This window comes from Eublepharis macularius, chromosome 10, assembly GCF_028583425.1.
Source record: "Eublepharis macularius isolate TG4126 chromosome 10, MPM_Emac_v1.0, whole genome shotgun sequence".
Taxonomy (NCBI): Eukaryota; Metazoa; Chordata; class Lepidosauria; order Squamata; family Eublepharidae; genus Eublepharis; species Eublepharis macularius.
The window spans coordinates 57,785,346-57,806,945 of NC_072799.1; the positions used below are offsets into that span (position 1 = coordinate 57,785,346).

Genomic DNA, 21,600 nt, shown 5'->3' on the forward strand with positions numbered 1-21,600 from the left:
GAAAACCCAAATTCCGAAATCCTTCCATTACCTGTCAAAAGAACAGAAAGAAAACACAGAAGTAAGCAAATGACAGTGCTTCACATTGATTCCATCCTCGCAGCGACCTTGAGGAACATGGACTCCGTAAAATTTTTAAACGGTTATTTTTGGTGAAATGCCAATTGCTATGAGCCCGTGGGGCCACGGGTGAATGTGTGGTCTGAAATTGAGAATGTAAGTTAGAAATTTGGTTTCTGACAGGCGGGGGCAAAGAAAAGGAAACAGTCAAATCCCAGTACTGCCTTCATTGTGCGCCGAAAGATTCTCTGGCAAGCATGTTGCTTTTTAAAAGAATGCCAACATCGGAAAGACAGCCAGCCAAAACACACTTCAGAGAAAAAACTGATGGCCGTGGACTCGCACAGCTTGCGTCAACCACCCTTTTATTTGTGGCCTGCATATCTCGCCCATCATAAGGAACAGCAAGCTTAGAAGGGGCAAGTGTTGGCCGAAACGATTCGGTGGACGGTATAGCGGCAGCACAGCACAGTGGAAAAATAAAAATTCTAAGCACTCACCAACCCAATGTCGGGACCGAGACAGACGATTTTGGAAAACAGCTCTACCTCCACGGCAAAACAGAATTCCATCAAGGAGGCTGCCACTGTGGAGCGTCCTATCCCAAACAGGTCACTGGCCACTTGAAAGCTGCAGCCATTGGCAAGACACCAAACCGCTACTGCAACTCTTCTTTCTACCGAGAGAGGAGCGCGCATGGTGGTGGTCTGGCGCTGGAGACGAGGGCGAAGAACCTCCACCAGTTCAAGAAAGGTCGCCTTTGTCATCCTGAATCGCATCATCCAAGCATGGTCATCCCACTGTTCCGACACTATTCTGTCCCACCAATGGAGGCTCCTTGGGCATACCCAATGCTCCCTTGGCTCCTCCAGCTCCGCCAAAACATACCAGCGTCGTATCTTGTTCCTAGGAGGAGCACGGGCCAGGCGACGGAATGTAGAACGTCGGTGGCGAAAGAAAAGAAGCATTGCTGCCGCACGTCTACGACGGGACATGTGCCACCTGTGAAATAGCATCATGGATGTGGTGCATCGCAGCATCATCAAAACTACCTGTGCCATAAGGAACAGGATGGTTTCACGAGGAGCCATGATGTGCAATCCGAAAACCCACCTACTACCCACAGAGATGAAAACTCCACGGACCCAATATCAAAAGACATTTCAAAATTGCCCGCCCAAACAGGGGACCAATCACTGCAGACTATCGATGACGGGAGGAGAAAGAGCCAATCAGCGCCAAGTACTGGGGTGCGGTTTCGACAGGATATGATAGTATCGTGTCGGTATACCGACTGCCTAACAAATTTTTTTAAAAAAAAAAAAAAACCCCGACTTTTCAGAGCAGAACCACGCCCCCAACCGTTCATTGCGGGTTTTATTGAGGGGATGTGAACAAGGTGTTGCGCGAAAAAAACGGAAGTCGGAAGGTGATGTGAACACGCGCGTGATTGTTGCGACCTCAGACATGGTGCAATGATATCGGAAAACAAGCGGGAGGTAAGGTAGTGTGGAATCGACCTTAGGCTGATTTCATCCACAAAGTCAAACACACGGGCTTCTTCCCTCAGTACTTCACTAACAGAATAATATTCTTCTTTCATCCTCACATATACAGATTTCCCCACAGACTTCTACATACAAACTCACTGAACAAGACTGACTACTTTCCCTCAGCACTCTGACTAGAACTCCAGTTCACTCTGTCCCCCAGGGTACAGCTACTATCCAATCTGAACACACTGCACTCACCCATCCAGCCCCCTTCCTTCTTACTTCAAGGGCCTGCATTTCAAACAGGAGTAACAAATACTTAAAACCCCCACATTAACCAGCAGAAACAAAACATGAACTGTACATATGGCAAAACATTACACTGAAGTATTAGCGCAAGCTGATAAATGGTACTATATATTTTTTATTTACAAAATTTATACCTTGCCTTTCTACCCTTATAAGAGGCACTAAGGTTATAGGCAAAGCAATCTAAGAGAGGGGGTTGAAAGCACTCAGGGAGTCAACTTGCCTTAACTAGAGATGGGCACGAACCGAAATACAAACCAAAATTAAGCATGAACCAGGCTGGTTTGTGGTTCGCGAACTGCAGTTCGTCAGATCCCATTTCTGCTGAATTACCACGAACTTTTAGGTTCGTTTGGTTCATTTTTTGGTTTGTGACTGAAGACAGCCTGGTGCCAATCAATCAATTTCCTAGGCAACAAGGGATGGATTTCCTGCAGACTTTCTGCTGACCCAGAAGTGACCTTCTGCTGACCCGGAAGTGACGTTTTCTGACCCGGATGTGACATTTTCATAAACCAAATGAACTGGTTCGCAAACTAGGGGCAGGTTCGTGAAAGTTCGTGGTTCGTGAAATTTGACGAACAATGAACCACATGGTTCAGTTTTTTTCCAGTTTATGCCCACCTCTAGCCTTAACTCTAGCATATCTTGCTGTTACTTTGACATAAGCCTGAGTTATGCCAGTGCAGCTCTCTGGCACTGCCCTGCCTGGCTTCTGCTTTGGTTTTGCCATGCTACAGCTGGCTGCCAGCAGACCTTGAGCATAAATCCCTGTGCTGGCATGGGAGTGGGTGGGCCTGTGGCTGGGCTTGGAGTTAGTCAACTTCCCAAGCCACTCTAGGCTGGTTAATGCCCCTAAACTGTGTCAGACAGTTACACCGTGAAAAAAGGCAGCATAGCACATAGGTGCCTACCCACCAGCATGGTCCCACCCAAATGGCCAGGAGGAGCACAGGACACTGACTTAGGGTTGCTAGGTCCCCAGGAGCCCAAACTGGGGAATCAGCCCCGCATGGGGGGCCTTCACTTCCTTGTCGCATCAGGAATGACATCATTCCTGGTGTGACAAGGAAATCCTCTTGAGTATGCAGGAGAGGCTTCTGGACCCATTCCCTGTGCCTTTCCCTCCCACCGGCCAGGAAAGAGATGGGGGGGGGCAGAGGCTGGTAGTGGGGCATACCCTGCTGCACCAGGGGAATGGGATCCCTACACTGATTGTGTAGGGACTGCACAACTAATCACAGCCTGATGGCGGCACCCAATCATGCCCCTTCCCACTCTACATGCTCATGAACTCAGTAAGGAGGGCACACGGCAAGGAGTTCTGTCTCAGAGCTCCCTGAGCACGAGGCACCTCAGTGGCAGGAAAAGCACAGAGTGGGCACTTTGCAAAACTGGGTGAGCACTTACATCCCTAGGGGAGGGCAAAGTTCATAATTTTGACTAACATATCTCATAGCAGATCCCTAACATTTACCCTGTCTCCAGAGGTTCGGCTCAAAGGGTTGAAGACACACTGACAGGTAAGCAAGAGCAGGGGATCTGCCCACCATGGCTCTCTCATCCACATCCGTCTTCCCCATTCCCCTCACATGGCATCAGGTGCTACCCTCACAATGGTGGCCTCCTCAATCAAAGCCAGGAGCATATTGTGGGGGAAGCCTGATCCCCTCCCCTCCCAGGTACCATCGCACACGTCTATCCAAGAGGCAGGCTCCCAGGGAAATTTACTTGACAGAGCCACCCCAGGCAGTGAGGGGGCAGGCATGCTTGCAGCTCCACACAGGACTGTTTGCACACTACATTAACAGGAAGATCCCCCTCAAAAGCAAGGACTGGGGACAACTTTGGGTTGGGGTGACTGTTAGCTGGCTCTGTATTTCCCCGTTAAGCTGTTACCAGATTTCGTCTCCTTGCAAGTAAAAAAATTTGTGGGGGAAATAGCAAGCAAGGAAGACAGCTATGCGAGAGGCCAGTAACTATGGGATCTTGTGCGCCAATGTCTACAAAGATCCATTCCTCTAGAGAACCCTTTCAATAAGCAGGCAGATATTCAATCAAAAGGGGTTTTTGATTGAATAAGCAGGCAGATATTCAATCAAAAAGGGTTTTTTATTTAAAATATTACAGATCAATTGCACACAAAACACACAGCAAACACACACAGAGCTAACTAGAAAAAAACAGGGAGGAAAGTTGCAGAGAGTTGCAGAGTTGGTTTTATAGTTACCAGGTCCAGAAGATTGAGAGTGTCCAAGGGAGAGCAGCTTCAGTGACCAGTGCTTCATGGCAAGAGGGAGAAGGGTTCAGACATGCCATCTGAGGGCATGTGGAGGGTCCAGAACACATACACACTGAGCACATGGCAGGACAGTCATATATACTGTGTAACATGCCCTGAGGCATGCCCTAAAACAATGCCTTAATGGTTCTTTCCAGGGTGAGACAATAAGGCTGGCAAACTATCTCCAAGGTGGGACAATGAACTAGGAAGGTTTGATTAGGTCGTCCTGGGACCTATAGGTGTAAAAAGATTATTTGATGACCCACGATGGCTACAATAGGAGAGTGGGTAAAGGGTAGAATTGGCAGAGTGTGTGAATGGATTCATCCAAGTACCTCTGGAGACCTCCATTGTTCTATGGTTATGCACAAACTCCAGGGGTGTGGGACTAAGTTAGTCTTACTTCTCACATTCCAGTACTTTCCCATCTCCTGCCTAGCCAGGCAGGTTGTCTGTGTTTTAAACACATGAGCAGAGGGGGCTTATGATATTGCCATATTCATAAGCCTTACTATCGTGAGGGCAAGTATGACCACTTACAAAGCAACCCTGGGACCAATTCCCTTGCAGGATGAAAGCCCCAGGCAGGAGCAGCAGCGGGACCAGCAGTAGGAGAAAATAAATCTGTCGCAGTCACACAGTAATTTCTTGCTGGATGGATAAGTGTCATTTGGATGCCAGCAGCATCTACCTTTGTCGGGTCTCCTGGCATGCCCCCCAGCCCCCATATGAGGCTGTGGTTCCTGCTGGGAACCATAGACTTGGCTGTGGCTGACCCCAAGGCTGTGCCCTTTGCAATGCAGCATGTGTCTCTTTTTCCCTTCATGCAGATTGCAATCCAACCACGAGACCTGCGTGCACGGCTATTGCAGTTCTTTTGATTATATATTTTATTTCATTTTCCAAATATGCAAACATACACACTAAAATATACACTATAATCCTATAAATCATAAATAAAAACTACTTACATACATTTAAATGTAGCTTACTTAAATCTACTTTAAATATTTCAATTCTGTTTAAACATTCTATTTTTACCATCTTATTCTATCTTTACCATCTGTCTTCATATTTAATTTTATCAACTGATAACATTTTGATTATAGACATGTATTAGCTAACTCTTTCCTTCTATCATTCTTTTTTAAGATTAATTTTTTCTTAGTTTTCAGCTGTATAAAAAAAGCTTTCCATTTATCTTGAAATTCTAAAGAAGTCTGTTATGTATAGAAGTGGTTAATTTTGCCATTGTCGCATATTCATTTAATTTATTCTTCCATTCTTTCAGGTCTAGGCATTTCACCACTTTCCATTTTGCTGTAAATATTACTATTGCCACTGTCACCATATACTTAAATAGTTCACTGTGTATTTTTGCAAATTTACTTGGTAAAATATGTAATAGCATATTTTTCTGAACCATCAGAAACTTTTATTTTAGTATGTTTTGCATTTCTTCATGTATCTCTGTATCCAATATTTTCTTGCTTCCTTGCATGTCCACCACATGATAAAATGTTGTGTCTGTATTCTGACATTTCCAACACTTCTCATTATAGTTTTTGCTATATCTTTTGGGGTAATATACTATGTGAAAACATTTTGTACAATTCTACCTTAATATTTGACATTCAGTAAACTTAATTTCTTTCATCCATAAATTTTCCCACTGACTCATGTGTATGTTTTCTGCAAAGGTTTGCACTCATTTTATCATACAATCTTTTACTTATTCTGTTTGTGTTATATTGCAATAATGTTTTATAATTTTTCCTGATAAGTGTCTTAAATCTTTGGTGATTGTTCAAAGATGGTTTTATTTCTTAATCATCCCCCTTCTTTAGCTGCTGTTGCAGTTCTGGTCACTCTGCTTAAACTATATTTCCATCCTCGCTGCTGAAGCACCCTTCCTCAGGCAGCAGTTCAGCCTGGGAGTCTACTTTGCTCTCCAGCATGCAATACTAGGAATGGCTGAATCTACCTCCATAAGTTGGCAACCTGGGTCCTGGGACCCCCTTCATTTTATTTTATTCATTTATATTTCAATTTATATACCGCCCATCCCAGGGGCTCTGGGCGGTGAACAGTTTAAAATCGATAAAAACAAAAAAAATACTAAAATCAATATACAAAACAATAATGAAATAAATTAACCAAGTGCAATGGTGGGGAGAACCCTTCCCCACCCCAAAGGTGGGAGGCCGACATGACACCGCCCCCTTCAACCACCGAATGCCTGGCAGAACAGCTCTGTCTTACAGGCCCGGCAGAATGATAATATGTCCCGCTGGGCCCAGGTCTCCATTGACAGAGCATTCCACCAGGCTGGGGCCAGGACTGAAAAGGCCCTGGACCTGGTTGAAGCGAGGCGGGCTTCCTTAGGGCCGGGGACCACCAGTAAACATTTATCCGCTGATCAAAGCAGTCTCCGGGGAACGTACAGGGAGAGGCGTTCCCGAAGATATGCCGGTCCCAACCCGCTCAGGGCTTTAAAGGTAAGAACCAACACCTTGAACCTGATTCGGAATTCAACCGGAAGCCAGTGCAGCTGGCGCAGGACAGGTGTGATATGTAACTGGTAAGATATACCAGTCAGGACCCGCGCTGCCGCATTCTGGACCAGTTGTAGTTTCCAGATTAGGCCCAGGGGTAGCCCCTGCAGTCGGCCTTCTCTATGGCCAGATGTAATGTTTTCCCCTCTATGGTTGTTGGGGGACGTTACTAAAAAATTGCAATGGCAGAGAGGGTCTGTCCCTGCAGAGCAGTCTTAGTTGAGACTATAGAACACACACTGCTTCACCGCAGTTTCTACCAGGAAGCATGCAAGAAAATTTTACATCCCTTCTTTAGGATGTTTCCCCCTGCTCAGATTTGGAAATCACTAAGAAGCTATTATCTGATGCAACTAGAGGCAGGCACGAACTGCAATACAAACCAAAAAATGCACGAACCTGGCCGATTCATGGTTCGTTAACATGCAGTTCATGAGACCGCGTGTTAACGAACCCCCACAACTTTTTTGGCCGGGTTCATGCGATTTACGAGCAGTTTGTGACCCCAGACAGGCTGGCGCTGCTGAATGGTGTGTGAAACTGACAGCCCCGTTCCCCTGCTGCCAGTGAGCAGCAGGAGAAGGGGGCTGTCAGTTTCACACACCTCACGCCCATCGGCTAAACCCAGTGCGGGGTGAGTGAAACTGACAGCCCTGTTCTGCCACCCAAATGGGAGGAAAACGACAGGTGTCAGTTTGACAGACCCTGTGTCGGGTTCAGCCCATGGGCTGAGGCCGGTGCGGGTTGAGTGAAGCTGACACCTTCCCCTGTTCTCTTGCCTCTCAAGGGACAGGAGAAAAGGCTGGCAGTTTCACTTACCCCACAATGGGCTGAACTCAGCACGGGGTGAATGAAACTGACAGCCCTGTTCTCTTGTCCCCTGAATGACAGGAGAACGGGAGCTGTCAGTTTGACAGACCCCACGCCGGCCTCAGATCGGGCAGCAGAACAGGGCTGTCAGTTTCACTCATCCTGCGCCGGGTTCAGCCGTTGTGGGGTGAGTGAAACTGACAGCCCTGTTCTGCCGCCCGAGCGGGAGGAGAACGACAGCTGTCAGTTTGACAGACTCTGCGCCGGGTTCAGCCCATGGGCTGCAGCCAGCACAGGGTCTGTCAAACTGACAGCTGTCGTTCTCCTGTCACTTGGGGGACAAGAGGACAGGGCTGACTGTTTCACATGCCCCTCGCAGGCTTCACTCGATCGGATGAAGCCTGCGTGTGGTGTTTTGAAACTGACAGAAACTTCTCCTGCTGCTTCGGGGCAACAGGAGAAGGGGGATGTCAGTTTCAAACACCCCACACCAGCTTTAGAAGCCAGTGCTGGGTGTTTGAATTCCACGATGTACAAACCATGAATCGATTCGTGACCTGGTAGAAGTTCATGGAAGTTCCTGGTTCCTGGTTTGTGGAATAGCAACGAACCATGAATCAGGTGGTTTGGGTTTTTTTCAGTTCATGCCCATGTCTAGATGCAACTCCACAGTTCACATGGGCTTACGCTAGATTCCTTTCTATAGCACTTAGAACATGCAAGGATCAATTACTGAGGGCATTGGACACATGATACTAGAGTCCTCTATGTTTTATTTCTTTCTCTGAGCTTGGCTTTTAAATTTTAAATTTTTAAATTTTTAACTTTAAATTTTATATTGTTTTTATATTTATATTATTATATTTACATCAGTAAATCCACCTGAGTCAATTCATCGCACAAAAAACAGGGTTAACATACCTGTAACTTATGTTCATCAAGTTCTTCTGTGCTGACACACATGGGGACTGTGCAGGCACAGGCCAGCCACTGGAAGATTTTTTCTATCGCTTTCCTCAGCTCCAAAGGGGCCATTGGGCGCGCGCTTCAGCGACCGTTTCCCGCCCAAACGGTCACCTGTCCAACAGCGACCAACGGCCCCTTCCCTCAGTTCATCCTTGCCGCCGCTATCCCATACACAAATTTAATTCTCCTTGTAATAATTCTTAATTTTTTTTTTTTTTTTAGTAATAGGAGTTCACAGCAGGGCAGGAAGGAGGGATGTGTGTCAGCACAGAAGAACTAAATGAACATAAGTTACAGGTATGTTAACCCTGTTTTCATCTTCGTTCTTCTGTGCCTCCACACATGGGAGAGTACCAAGCTTCACACAATAAGGAAGGTGGGGTGAAATCCAACTCAATTTTATTATGTACCAAAAATATTAGCACAAGATAAATACGTTGTTCAAAAAACATTAGAGTTGTTCAATAAACTATATACGTATATACATATACAAAGTTTCATTCTCCATCATTGGAGCAAGGCATTCAAGTGTATCGTTATGAAAACAAGGAGTGGAGGACAGCCTTGGCCACAGCAACATCTTGCTCAGCATTAACATCCATAGCATAATGTTTTACAAACGTGTCAGCAGATGACCACGTCGCCGCTTTGCAGATGTTAACCAGCGGCACACCCCTGACCAGCGCTGACAAAGCTGCCTGAGAGTGTGTGGAGTGAGCACTGACCCCCAGTGGACAATCCACCCCAGCCAGAGCATAAGCCTCAGTAATGGCCAACACTATCCATCGGGACACTGTTTGGGACGATGCCTTGTGACCCCTGTCCTTACTTCCAAAGCAGACAAAAAGATGGGGGCTGCTATGGAAGTCCTTTGTCCTGTCAAAATAAAAGGCTAAGGCCCTCCTCAAATCCAAAGTGTGAAGGGCCTTTTCCCCTTTAGTAGATGCATTCGGAAAGAACACAGGTAACGTGATCTCCTGCGACAGATGGAAGGTGGACACCACCTTGGGTAGAAACTTAAGGCACGGTCGCAGGACCACCCTATTTTTATGGAAAAGAAGAAATGGGGGGTCAGCCCTGAGTGCTGCTAACTCGCTAACCCTTCTAGCAGATGTTACAGCCACCAGAAACGCTACTTTGTAAGACAGTAAGTCCAAAGGGCATGTAGCTAACGGTTCAAAGGGAGGCAGCATCAACCTAGATAGCACTAGGGAGAGAGACCACTGAGGCACTGGTGGTGACACAGGCAGGTAAAGTTTAAACATCCCCTTTAAAAACTGACAAGATTTATGGTGTGAGAACACCGTACAACCGTCAACCTGCTCGTGAAATGCGGAAATAGCCGCAAGGTGTACCTTTAGGGAGGTAACCCTAAGCCCTTGGTCTTTCAAATGACATAAGTAATCAAAGATGAACCCTAAGGGGCTACTAATAGGCACTACTTTCCTTGAAACTGCCCAAGCCCCAAACCTAAGCCGCTTAGCTTTGTAAGCCTGTCTAGTGGAGAGTTTCCTTGCATTTAGCACGACTTTCTCCACTTGCTCAGAATAAATCACAGGCGGAGTAGAATCCGCCAGACAGACAGGTGCAACTTCTTGGGCTCGTGGTGGAACAAGCTCCTGTTCAGCAGAAGATCCTGCTGGGGGGGGCAGACTCACATATGTCCGATTGGACATCTGCAACAGTTTGGGGAACCACACTTGTCTCGGCCAGAAGGGTGCTACCAGAATGCAATCTGCATTGTCGTTCTCTATTTTGCACAACACCCTTGGTATTAGCGGGAATGGTGGGAACATATAGTGCAACTTGTGGGTCCACGTAAATTGGAAGGCATCCCCAATAGAGAGGGGGTCGCTCCCCGCCCTTGAACAAAATATCTGGGCCTTGGTGTTTGCTGACGTTGCAAATACATCTATGCTCGGTTGGCCCCACATTTGGAAGATCGGCCCAAGGTACTTTACGTTTAGTTCCCACTTGTGGTCCAACATGTGCACTCTGCTCAGGGCATCTGCCCGAGCATTGTCTGATCCCGCTACGTGTATAGCCCGAAGCATCACACCATTCTGGATCACCCATTGCCAAATGAGCGTGGCCTCCCTGCAGAGAATCATAGATGCTGTGCCCCCTTGCTGGTTTAGATAATACATGGCAGTCGTGTTGTCCGTCTGCACCAACACCTGACGGTTCTGCAGAAGCGCTGCAAGGGACACAAGTGCAAAACGAATAGCTCTTAGTTCAAGAACGTTAATCTACAGGTTTCTTTCCCTTTCCGACCATACATCTTGTACGCACACAGCACCACAATAGGCACTCCATCCCTGCAGGGATGCATCAGTGGTCACTGTAACCTCAGGATGCAGATAGCCAAACAGGGTCCCCTTAAACAAGTTGGCATCTGACAGCCACCAGTCAAGGGAGGATAGAATGACCCTAGGTATGGATAACTTGAGAGACGGAGGGTAGCGTATAGCATTGTACCTCCGCACAAACCAATTTTGAAGTGGACGCATACGCAGTCTTGCAAAGGGTACTACTGAGGTAGCAACTGCCATATGGCCCAGTAAGCATTGTATCATGCGCACAGATTGGAAACGATTTCTCTTAAACATGGAAACCAATCCCTTCAGAGATGCAGCCCTTTCCTGTGGAAGTAGCGCTTTACCCTCAACTGAGTCCAATACTGCACCAATGTAAGAGACCTTACGGCTGGGTACCAGTTTTGACTTATCCAAATTTACCAGCAGACCCAAACGTTTGCATGTGCTCAGTACTAACTCCACAGCATGCAAAATCCCAGCCTCAGAGTCTGCCACGATGAGCCAATCATCGAGGTAAGGAAAAATGGCACAGCCTTTCTCCCGAAGGAAAGACACCACAGGAGCCACACACTTGGTAAATACTCGTGGCGCCGTGGATAGGCCAAAGGGAAGCACTCTATAATGGAACACCCTTAGCTTGTAAACGAAGCCCAGAAACTTTCTGTGCTCCTCTAGTATTCCAACATGGAAATAGGCGTCCTTCAAGTCAAGGACAGCAAACCAATTCCCTTTCTTTAGCAAGGAAATTACAGCAGACAGTGTGACCATCTTAAACTTTGTCACTTTTAGAAAAGCATTAAGACCCCTTAAATCTAGAATGGGACGTAAACCCCCATCCTTTTTGGGGACCAGAAAGAAATGAGAAAAGAAGCCTTTCTCAGACTCCTTGTACGCCACCTCCTCCACAGCACCCTTGGCCAAGAGAGATATGATCTCATCCTCTAGCTTAGCCATGGTATTATTCACAGCCCTTGATGGTGAGATACACCTAGGCAGTTCAGTGAATTCCAGCCCATATCCTTTATTCACAATTGGTAAGACCCATGAGTCAGATGTTATCAACTCCCATTCGAATAGGAAAGGCTTCAGCCTGTCTGAGAAAGTCAGGGCTGTGACTGGTTCATTCCATCAGAATTGCCTCCCTGCTCCTTGCAGATCTTTTTGCTGAGCAGGAGGCTGAGATGGACGGGGCTTGAAAGGCCTACGCCTCTTGGGTTGCTGCGCAGGAGTGTAATGGCGCTGAGTAGCAGGATATTGCTGAAAGTAAAGACGTTGCTGGTATCTTCCATGGTACTGATACGGGTTGTATCTCGTAGGGTACCGTGGCTTAAAAGCAGACCTGTCTGCCAAGGTCACTCCCAACGACCGAGCCGTCTGCCTATCCTCCTCCTTCTTCTTCAGCGCTTCATCCGTGGTGCTTGAGAAGAGAGAATCCCCTTCAAATGGCAGATTCTCAATTTTGGTTTTCACCTCTTGTGGGAGAGCTGTTGACCGGAGCGAAGAGTGCCTCCTCAGGATCACTGCTGAAGACATACCACGGGCCGCAGTATCAGCTGCATGGCTCCCTGCATTTATCTGCTGCTTCAAAAGGCGAATGGCTTCATTCTGCAGCAGGGACACCACCGCCTTCTTATCTGCAGACAAGTCAGCGAATAAGACGTCAGCTTCTCCCACAGGTACAGCTGATAGCCAGCCATGATGGTTTGGTAGTTGGCTATACGGAGGGCCAGGGCCGAGATGGAGTATTGGCGTCTGCCCAGGGTGTCCATCTTCTTCCCCTCCTTGTCTGGTGGGACGGAAGAGGAACCTGACCGCCGGTGCTGGATTTCATCAGCCATCAGGGATGAAGGTGGAGGATGTTTGACAAGCGATTGCCACGTGCCTTGCTTGATTTTGTACATCGGCTCAATCCGTTTCGATGTAGCCGGCAGATCCGAAGGCACCTTCCACACCTTCTCCACTATCTCTTCCATGCCCTCCAACATAGGGAAACCCACCGTAGCTGGGTTGTCACCATAGATGCGACACAGGAGTTTGTCCTTCATCTTAGGAGTGGCTGAAGAAATATCAATTTCCAAAGCCTTTGCCATACGGGCCATCTGGTCGGTGTAGATACGGAGATCGTCATAAGGGGAACCCGTATTGGGGGCCACATTGTCATCTGGAGATGGTTCTGACAAGGAATCAGAGCAATACTCATAGTCAACAGCAGCCTCCTCCTCATCAGAAGCAGGAGCCGACACCTCATCAGCTGGAAACGGTGGAGGTAGCCACTCCCGCTGCCTGGATGTTGATGGCCTCGGATCCGAGGAGCCATACCCCACAGGGGCCCCCTTCCATTGGCAATGGTATGCAGGTGGAATATAGGAGGCCTGCCGGTGTCATGATGCCAAGGAACGCTTGGAACCGACACTTTCCACATCGGAGAAAGGGCATCGACTTCGAGTGGAGGAAACCGGGGACACGGACGAATGCTCTCTGGGTGTGCATCGGATCCGACAAAGGGCAGCCGGGCTCGGTTCCAGTGACGGGGAACGATGCTCACTCGAGACCACGACATACGCACCCGGATCCAGCACCTCCTCCTCCAGAGCAGAACAGTCTGGAGAGTTCAGATGAGGTGAAGGCGTGCGTGGAGATACTAGCACCACCTCATCAGCCAACTTGCGCCATGGAGACCGAGAGTGCTGATGTTTGGACTTCTTCGGCTTCTTCAACGGCAGCTCCGAGCTGGCTCTCAGATCCGACGCCCTCTTGGTGGAAGACTTCTTGCCAGCGGTGTGTGGTCTCGGAACTGCAGTAGCCTTCGGATCCGGCGTCGGAGTCGACAGAGAGGTAGGATCCGATCCCTTTGGATCCGATCCCGAAGCCGACTTCTTCGGATCCGACTTCAACGATGCCTTTTCTCTTGGCGATTTTGGGGACATCGCCACCTGTGAACCCGTTTTGAGACTGCTACACTTGCCGGTCGAGATGTTGACACCGACTTAGCAGATGCCACAGAGCCCGCTCGTGAATGCCGTTTGGCCGAGGAGCTAAGGGCAGCCTTTGGAGAGGACAACGGAGTTTTCCCCACCACTGAAGGAGGTCTGGGAGTCTCCTCTCCATCCAACACTTTCTGCCACAGCAATGCCTTCAAGCGCGCAGACCTCTCCTGTCTGGCCTTATGGGTAAACTTCTGGCAGCTTTTACACGCTGGGACATTATGACCCTCCCCAAGGCAAAAAAGGCACAGATCATGCCCATCTGTTTGGGCCATCTTCATGTGGCACTGAGCACAGTGCTTGAATAAAGGCCTTGGAGGCCATTTTTCAGGGGATCAGGCAAAACGTGTCGTCAAATAACAGTCTGAGTCAATACACACCGAGTCCAAAATCCGTCCAAATCAGTCAGAAGAAGAGTAAGCGATGTCCGAAATCCAAGTCAATACCGAAATAATCAATCACTATAAAGCACAGAGCTGCGAAGCAGACGTTCCCTTCTAGCGGCGGCAAGAAGAGAACTGAGGGAAGGGGCCGTTGGTCGCTGTTGGACATGTGACCGTTTGGGCGGGAAACGGTTGCTGAGGCGCGCGCCCAATGGCCCCTTTGGAGCTGAGGAAAGCGATAGAAAAAATCTTCCGGTGGCTGGCCTGAGCCTGCGCAGTCCCCATGTGTGGAGGCACAGAAGAATGAAGATGAACCAAAGATTTTTATAGCCTATGTTGTTTATGTTCATTTCAAGCTCTCTTTGATACTGACATGTTCTTTTATGTACTTTGTAGATTTATTTAGGTTGTTATTGTGCTGGTTATGTTCCGCAATAAACATTTTGGTTTGGATAAAGTCTGAGTTGTTCCATACCTCTCTCCCTATCTTTTTTTTTCCGGAACAAAGGGGTACAGAAAGAAGAGGGGAGGATAACAGGGTCAAAGGAACAATAAGATTTTGCCCTATAAGAGTTATTAAAATACAGAGTACACAAAACATATCTTAATCAGAGTTCATCAGCTTCTGTGCATTTTCACATTTACCTTCATCCTCATCTGTTTTCTTGTCTGCAGATGACACTAGCTCCATGCCCTCTCTGCTCCAACTCCCCCCCCCCACAGGTCACTTCCCCATAGAACTGCTCCTTCACACATCCTAGAGTCTGGGCTCTGGCTCAGGGTTGATAATGGTGGGGTGGTTCCAATAAGTTTTCCAGGTATCACTGGACTTTTGTTCTGTTGCAGTACAGAGCAGTGGTCTAATGACACCTTGGAGGCTGAGCCCACACTTAGGGCCCCACCCTTCTTCCATCTCACATACACTGAAGAGTGCTGAGTGTGACTTGGAGAGTAGCCCAAGACAGTGTGTTGCAGCCCTGCGGTGGGGGGGAGCTGTAAGGGGGTCCCACACTCTCTCACAGCACTGCTAGCATCTGATAAGCCATGAAGATTGTTATCATATGGGAGGGATCCAAAGTGGGATTCCAGGGGGCTACTGCCATGGGTGCAGCAGAGGGGAACTGTGGAGCCACATCCTGGCCAAAATGATGGCTCTCTGAGGTTCCCCATCAGCTAGGCCATCTTGCTTTGTCAGAATGCCACAAACGTGGGGTCTTTCCACCCTGTCAGCTGGCTTTCAGGGGGGGGGAGTGGCATTGAGAGGCAGCACCTGTGTTCGCAGCCAGGGATCAGCTCCACCTGTAGCTGCCACTCACACAGCTGTAGTGTGATTGATGGATGCTACTTGAGTTTCTATGGGGACTGGAGAGCTTGCTCTGTTGCCCGTGCATGGTTGGGTTCATTCATTGGCACATCTCCCTGTCAAAAGTCCTTAGGGAGCAGACGAGTGCCACTGAAGTTATGTGGGTATCTGTACAACTCCGCCACAGCACGCCTTAAGATTGTGTTGTAATAAATTAAAAATATTCCTAGTAAAACTACATCTTAAAAAAACCATTAAAACCAGAAAAAATCATTTAAACAATTTAAATCAAAGCTAAAATATCCATACAAAAACATAAAAGCAACAATTAAAACTTTGGGCACAAAGTAGAAGGACTTCCCTGCTTGAGAAGTCAAAAAGATAGTAGTCCAAATTTTGAGGCCTTTGCAATTTACAATCACAACCAAGTAAGCACAATACAACAATTATGTAAATATGTATAATTTATGCATTGAATTTACAACGGCATTTAGGTTTTGTTCTTCTAACATCTGGGATCTTCAGGAACAGAATTCCAGACCCATGAGATACGGCAAAACATAATTTTTATGTTTTCCTATCTCATTTGCCTTCTTTCTTTTATTTTCCTCACATTGTGAAGAAACTTTTCTGTTGTTACATGCAAAATATAACCCCAAACATTTTATTAAACAACAATTGATGCAACAGTAATAATTTCATGGCTACCAATGATTAATGTTTAATTATTTCTTTGATTCCAAAAAAAATTAATTCAAATCTGCTTGCGTGAAACAAACAATTTATTAATTTTATCTATAATAATCAGTCATAATTTAATCTGTAATAAGTCCAATTTTATCCGTAATAATCAGTCATAATATTCCCACATGAAGCCTCAGTATAGCTGCATATCAGGATGGGTATATTGAAATTTGATTGCGAAGGAAGAGGTTTCCTACAAGATATGACAAAATGAAGATATAACAGCATCCAGCTCCACTGAATTGCTGAATTCTCTGCAGTGATCCAGATATTAACATTTGTCATTCCTTACTGTAGGAAGAAGCTAACTGGTGAATTAAAATAAATTTACAAAGTTTTAGGTTAAAGATCTGATGATAAAAATTTGGGAATACCCAAACATAATACACTAACTAATAATATTATATATTCTTCTTTCTAAAATTGTTTTGGGGCAAATTATGCGGTAGCATTTAATTCTAAGAATGAGAATGCTATTAATATTTGCTGAAATATTTTATTAAGACTTGGAAATATGAATTGATAGTGTTAGGAAGTTATTGCAGTTTATTTTTTTTCAGCTGTGAAAAGTGAGATATCTTGCAATATGCTTTTTTTTCAAAGCTGGAAGGAAGTATAAATCCCAGTGATTCTAATTAGAAAAACAGGGTTGATGAATGTTACTTTTTGTTTTCTCCATGGATGAATAGTGGTGAAAAAATTAGCCTTAAAAACACTATATTGGAATGCAAAATATGGTTTCTGACAGATTCCTCTTCTGTGGGGAAAAAGTTATTATGTGAGAATCATCTCCATATAGCACAGTGTTTCTAATGCCAACATCTAAATAAGTCTTGAGAGTGTACCTTCTTAACATAGGGCTGTGTTTGATGATTATATATATATTGATGATTATATATATTACAAATAGCCCAATCCCACAGTCAGTCCAAGGTGGCTGCCTGAGGAGCTCCTTCTGGTGTCTATGTGTTAGATAGGGGGTACCATGCCAACACTATAAGAAAGGTAAAAGACTATGAAATGCTAGAACAGTACTACCTACTGCCAGGACATTCCTAGCAACTGCACAGGTTCCTTAGCAACTGCAGTACTTAAGCATACTTAATTAGCAAGGTCTCCAACTCGCAATTATTCCTCAGGAGCGCCTATATCTCTGATTATTATGAGGAATAAAAAGTAATAAAAATGTACTTAAAATGCACTGCTTTTTGAAATTGAAAGTGGAATACACTTAAGAGCAGCCTAGTGTGTTTTGCTATAAAGTTTGTTTTCTTATTAATATAGCATCTTGTTCAAAGCATTGTCCTACTGTGTTCTACAGTTTGTGAGATTGACTCAAAGTAAGGATGCTGCAAATTTTGCATCAAACATGTTTAACAGTCAAGTTATCCTTGTTCAACTGTGATGACCAGACACAAGTTGATCACTGAGTCTGTTCAGTTCACACAAAATGACTCAAAGACTTGCTGAATGGTTGCATCTATTTCTCCCCCAAACTGTGCATGTGCTAAAATTCTGCTGATCAAACAGAATAGCGTCCATTAACTAAAGACAGTTTAGACAAACACCATGCAATCTTTTACTCAGTGTGTTTATTTATGACTTGGTTGCTAGGAAAGCTTTGAGGGGGCTTGTTTAAAAAAATGGCAATGGCTATTTCACTAATGTGAAGTAATGTTCTATTTCTATGCTCGAATAGCTTCTCTGAATTCTTCCCTTTAATTTTTTTTTAAAGTAAGCATCTAGCCCTTTTTGTTGCAGACATATAAGGGCTGGAGACTTACTTTTTAAAAAGTGAAAGCTAGAAATTCAGAGAATCTAATAGAGCATGGCTATAGATCATTAGAATATTAGTGCAGTAAGGTAAAGGTGCAAGCACTGAGTCTCATCACTGACCTATGGGGGATGTTGCATCACGACATTTTCTTGGCAGACTTTAGTGCAGTAGCAATTGCCAATTTTAAAAAAGCTTGAAACAGCTGTCTGATGGTAATGGGGAAGCAACCTATTTAAACAATTGCCTGCTGAGCATAGCAGTAGTTCAGCAGGGAGAAAGGAGTAAAACTCAATCAGATTGCATGGAAAAGCACATGCTTGAAAAGCTGATTGTACTGTACTGAGTGGTTAGGAAGGAATTTGGGGGAGCAACCTGTCAAACAGTCACAAATGGCCTGAAGCAGAAGCCAACCCCATAGTTTACCACAGAGTTGGATGGCTCCATAAAAAGCTTTCGCTGTGTGTAAAGTGCTGTCAAGTCACAACTGACTTATGGCAACCCCAGCAAGGGTCTGTCAAGGCAAGTGAGAAGCAGAAGTGGTTAAACAGCTTTCTAAAGATCCGAAAATTAAATGAGGCACATTAAAGAAAGAGAAGGGGGGCTGTATAACAAAGAATGAATATAAACAAATTTGCAGTGCTTGAAAAGAGTGTAAGAAAGGCTAAAGCTCAATATGAGAAATACTAAACACAACAAAAAAGGGTTATTTGGTTATGTTCAAAGCAAGAAAAAGGAAGTGATAGGCCCAATGAAGGGAGAGGAAAGTAAGGTTTGGATAGAGGGCAGAACTGCTCAGTTTCTGCTTTGCTTTGGTCTTCCCTTGCAAGGGGAACTGTGCTCAACCTGACCAAAAGAGAATACATGATAAAGGAAGGGAATTGGAGCCTAGGATAGACATTGGAGTGGTACGTAAACACTTAGCTTCTTTAATTGAAATCAAGTTCTCAGGGCCAGATGAACTGCATCCTACGGTACTAAAGGAACTTGCTGATGTACTTGTAGAGCTTCTGTCTATCATCTTTGAGAATTCTTGAAGAAAAGGTGAGATTCCAGAAGACTGGAGGTGGGCAAATGTTGTCCCCATCTTCAAAAAGAGGGAAAAGGAGGTTCCATATAACTATTGACCTGTCAGCTTGATGTCCATACCTGGAAAGCTTTTGCAACAAAACATCAAACTGTCAGTCCTTCAGCATTTAGAAAAGACAACTGTGATTACTAAGAGCCAGCACAGGTTCCTCAGGAACCAGTCATGTCAGACTGACCTTATCTCCTTTTTTGAGAGAGTTACTACTTTGGTGTATCAAGGGGATGCTGTGACATAGTTTATCTTCATTTCAGTAAGCCTTTTGATAAGGTTCCACATGATATTCTTGTTGACAAGTTGGTAAGATGTGGTTTGGATCCTACTACTGTTTGGTGGATTTGTAACTGGTTTGTTAGCAATCAGACTTGCCCTCACAATATTAAGAAGGCTTCTGATTGTGGAATATCATAAGCCCCTCTCCTCATGTGTTTAAAACACAGACATGCTGCCTAAGCAGGCAGAAATATGGAAGCCAGATCCTGGCCAGAAGACAGACCGTTATTGGCATGTGAGATGATAGGCAAGGCCAGTTCAGCCCCCCACCCCCCAGAGATGTGCTAAGGATCCTGATACAATAGGGCCTTCCCAGAGTTTCTGAATTAATCACCGCAACACACACTATCAATAGATTTCCTATTCTTAGGCAACTCAGGAAACTGATAGCCTCACCCATCCATACTTAATGGGTCATCAATCATTATTGATAACTTTAGTTCCACCCAAGAAGACCTAATCAAATCTTCCCAGTTCATTGCCACACCCTGGAAACAGTTTGCCAGTTCATTGTTCACCAGCTCTCTGTCTTGCCCTGGAGACAACTTCTCAGTCCTTTGTCCCACCTTGGGAACAACCATTAAGTCTTTGTTTTGGGGGCAGAAGATGCAATCTTGCTCTTGGGTATGTCCCACAGTATAATTAGACTGCCCCTCTGCCATAGTTGTGTGCTTGCTCTCAAATGCAGCATCCACCCTCAAACCTTCGTTTGAGTTCTTCCACCTTGACATGCTGGTTTCTCAATGCTGTCCCTCCCAGACACCCTCTTCTGGATGGTAAATATCAATCAATCCCTTAAACTCTACCCAACTTTCACCACAACTTTCTAGTTAGCTCTGAGTGTATGCTGTGTGTGTTCTGTGTGTTGTTGATCTTTGTTATTTTCAATTAAAAAAACACCCTGGCTGCACTGAAAACTGTCTGGTCATTGAAAGAGTTCTCTAGCTGGGATAATCCTAGTATACACAGGTGGAGATACAAGTTACCCCCTCTCACTGCCTCTCCTTACATGCTAATTTCCCCAACTCACAAGGAGACCTTCCCATTAAGTAACAGGTTGACAGATTGTGCCTAGAGATGGGCACGAACCAAAATACGAACCAAAATTCATGATGAACCATGCCGGTTCACGGTTTGCAAACCAGCGGTTCATCAGATCCCATTTCTGATGAACTGCCACGAACTTTAGGCTGGTTCATTGGGTTCATTTTTTGGTTCGTCACTGCAGACAGCCTGGTGCCGATCAATCAGTTTCCTAGGCAACAGGGGGTGGACTTCCTGCAGACCTTCTGCTGGCCCGGAAGTGACGGTTTTCTGCCCTGGATGTGACGTTTTCACGAACCAAACAAACTTGTTCGCAAACCGGGGGCAGGTTCGTGAAATTTGACAAACCACAAACTACATGGTTCTTTTCCCCCCCAGTTCATGCTTGTAAATGGTTCCTCATCTCTTGCAGAGGATTGACAAGTGGCATGCTTAAGGGATCTATCCTGGGCTCTGTATCATTCAACATCTTTATAAATGACTTGGATGAAGGAATAGAAGGGATGCTAATTAAATTTGCAGATGATACTAAATTGGAAGGGGTTGCAAATACAGTAGAAGACAGAATCAAGATTCAAGGTGACCTTGACAGGCTGGAAAACTTGGCTAAAACTAACAAAATGAATTTCAACAGAGATAAATGTAAAGTTCTATATTTAGGTAGAAAAAATCAAAGGTATAATTATCAGATGAAGAAGACTTGTCTTGGCAGCAGTACATGTGAAAAGGATCTAGGGGTCTTAGTAGATCATACACTGAACGTGAATCAGCAGCATGATGCGATAGCTAAAAAGGCAAATGCGATTTTATGCTGTATCAACAGAAGTATAGTGTTGAGATCACATGAAGTGATAGTATTGTTTTACTCTGTTCTGTTTAGACCTCACTTGGAGTACTGTGTTCAGTTTGGGGCACTACAGTTTAAGAAGGATATTGACAAGCTGGAACATGTCCAAAGGAGAGCAACAAAGATGGTGAGAGGTCTGGAAACCAAATCCTGCGAGGAAAAGTGAAAGGAGCTGGATATGTTTTGTTTGGAGAGGAGGCAACTGAGAGTCAAGCTACAAGTGACGCCTGACACAGGTTGGACACTTGTCAGTTTCCCTCAAGTTTTGATGGGAAATGTAGGCATCCTGGTCTTGCAGCTGTAATGGAGAGCCAAGCTGTAAAACCAGGATGCCTACATTTCCCATCAAAACTTGAGGGAAGCTGA

General features: G+C 45.5%; 1 protein-coding gene across 1 annotated transcript in view; it reads right to left on the reverse strand.

Moving 5' to 3' along the window:
- The window catches only part of TMEM154 (transmembrane protein 154), a 58,198-nt gene continuing 36,598 nt past the window's right edge, over nt 1–21,600 (reverse strand). The window contains exon 6 of the mRNA XM_054989557.1: nt 1–31. Coding sequence (XP_054845532.1) covers nt 28–31 — 4 coding nt within the window. The 3' untranslated portion in view covers nt 1–27. The remainder of the gene's footprint in view (nt 32–21,600) is intronic.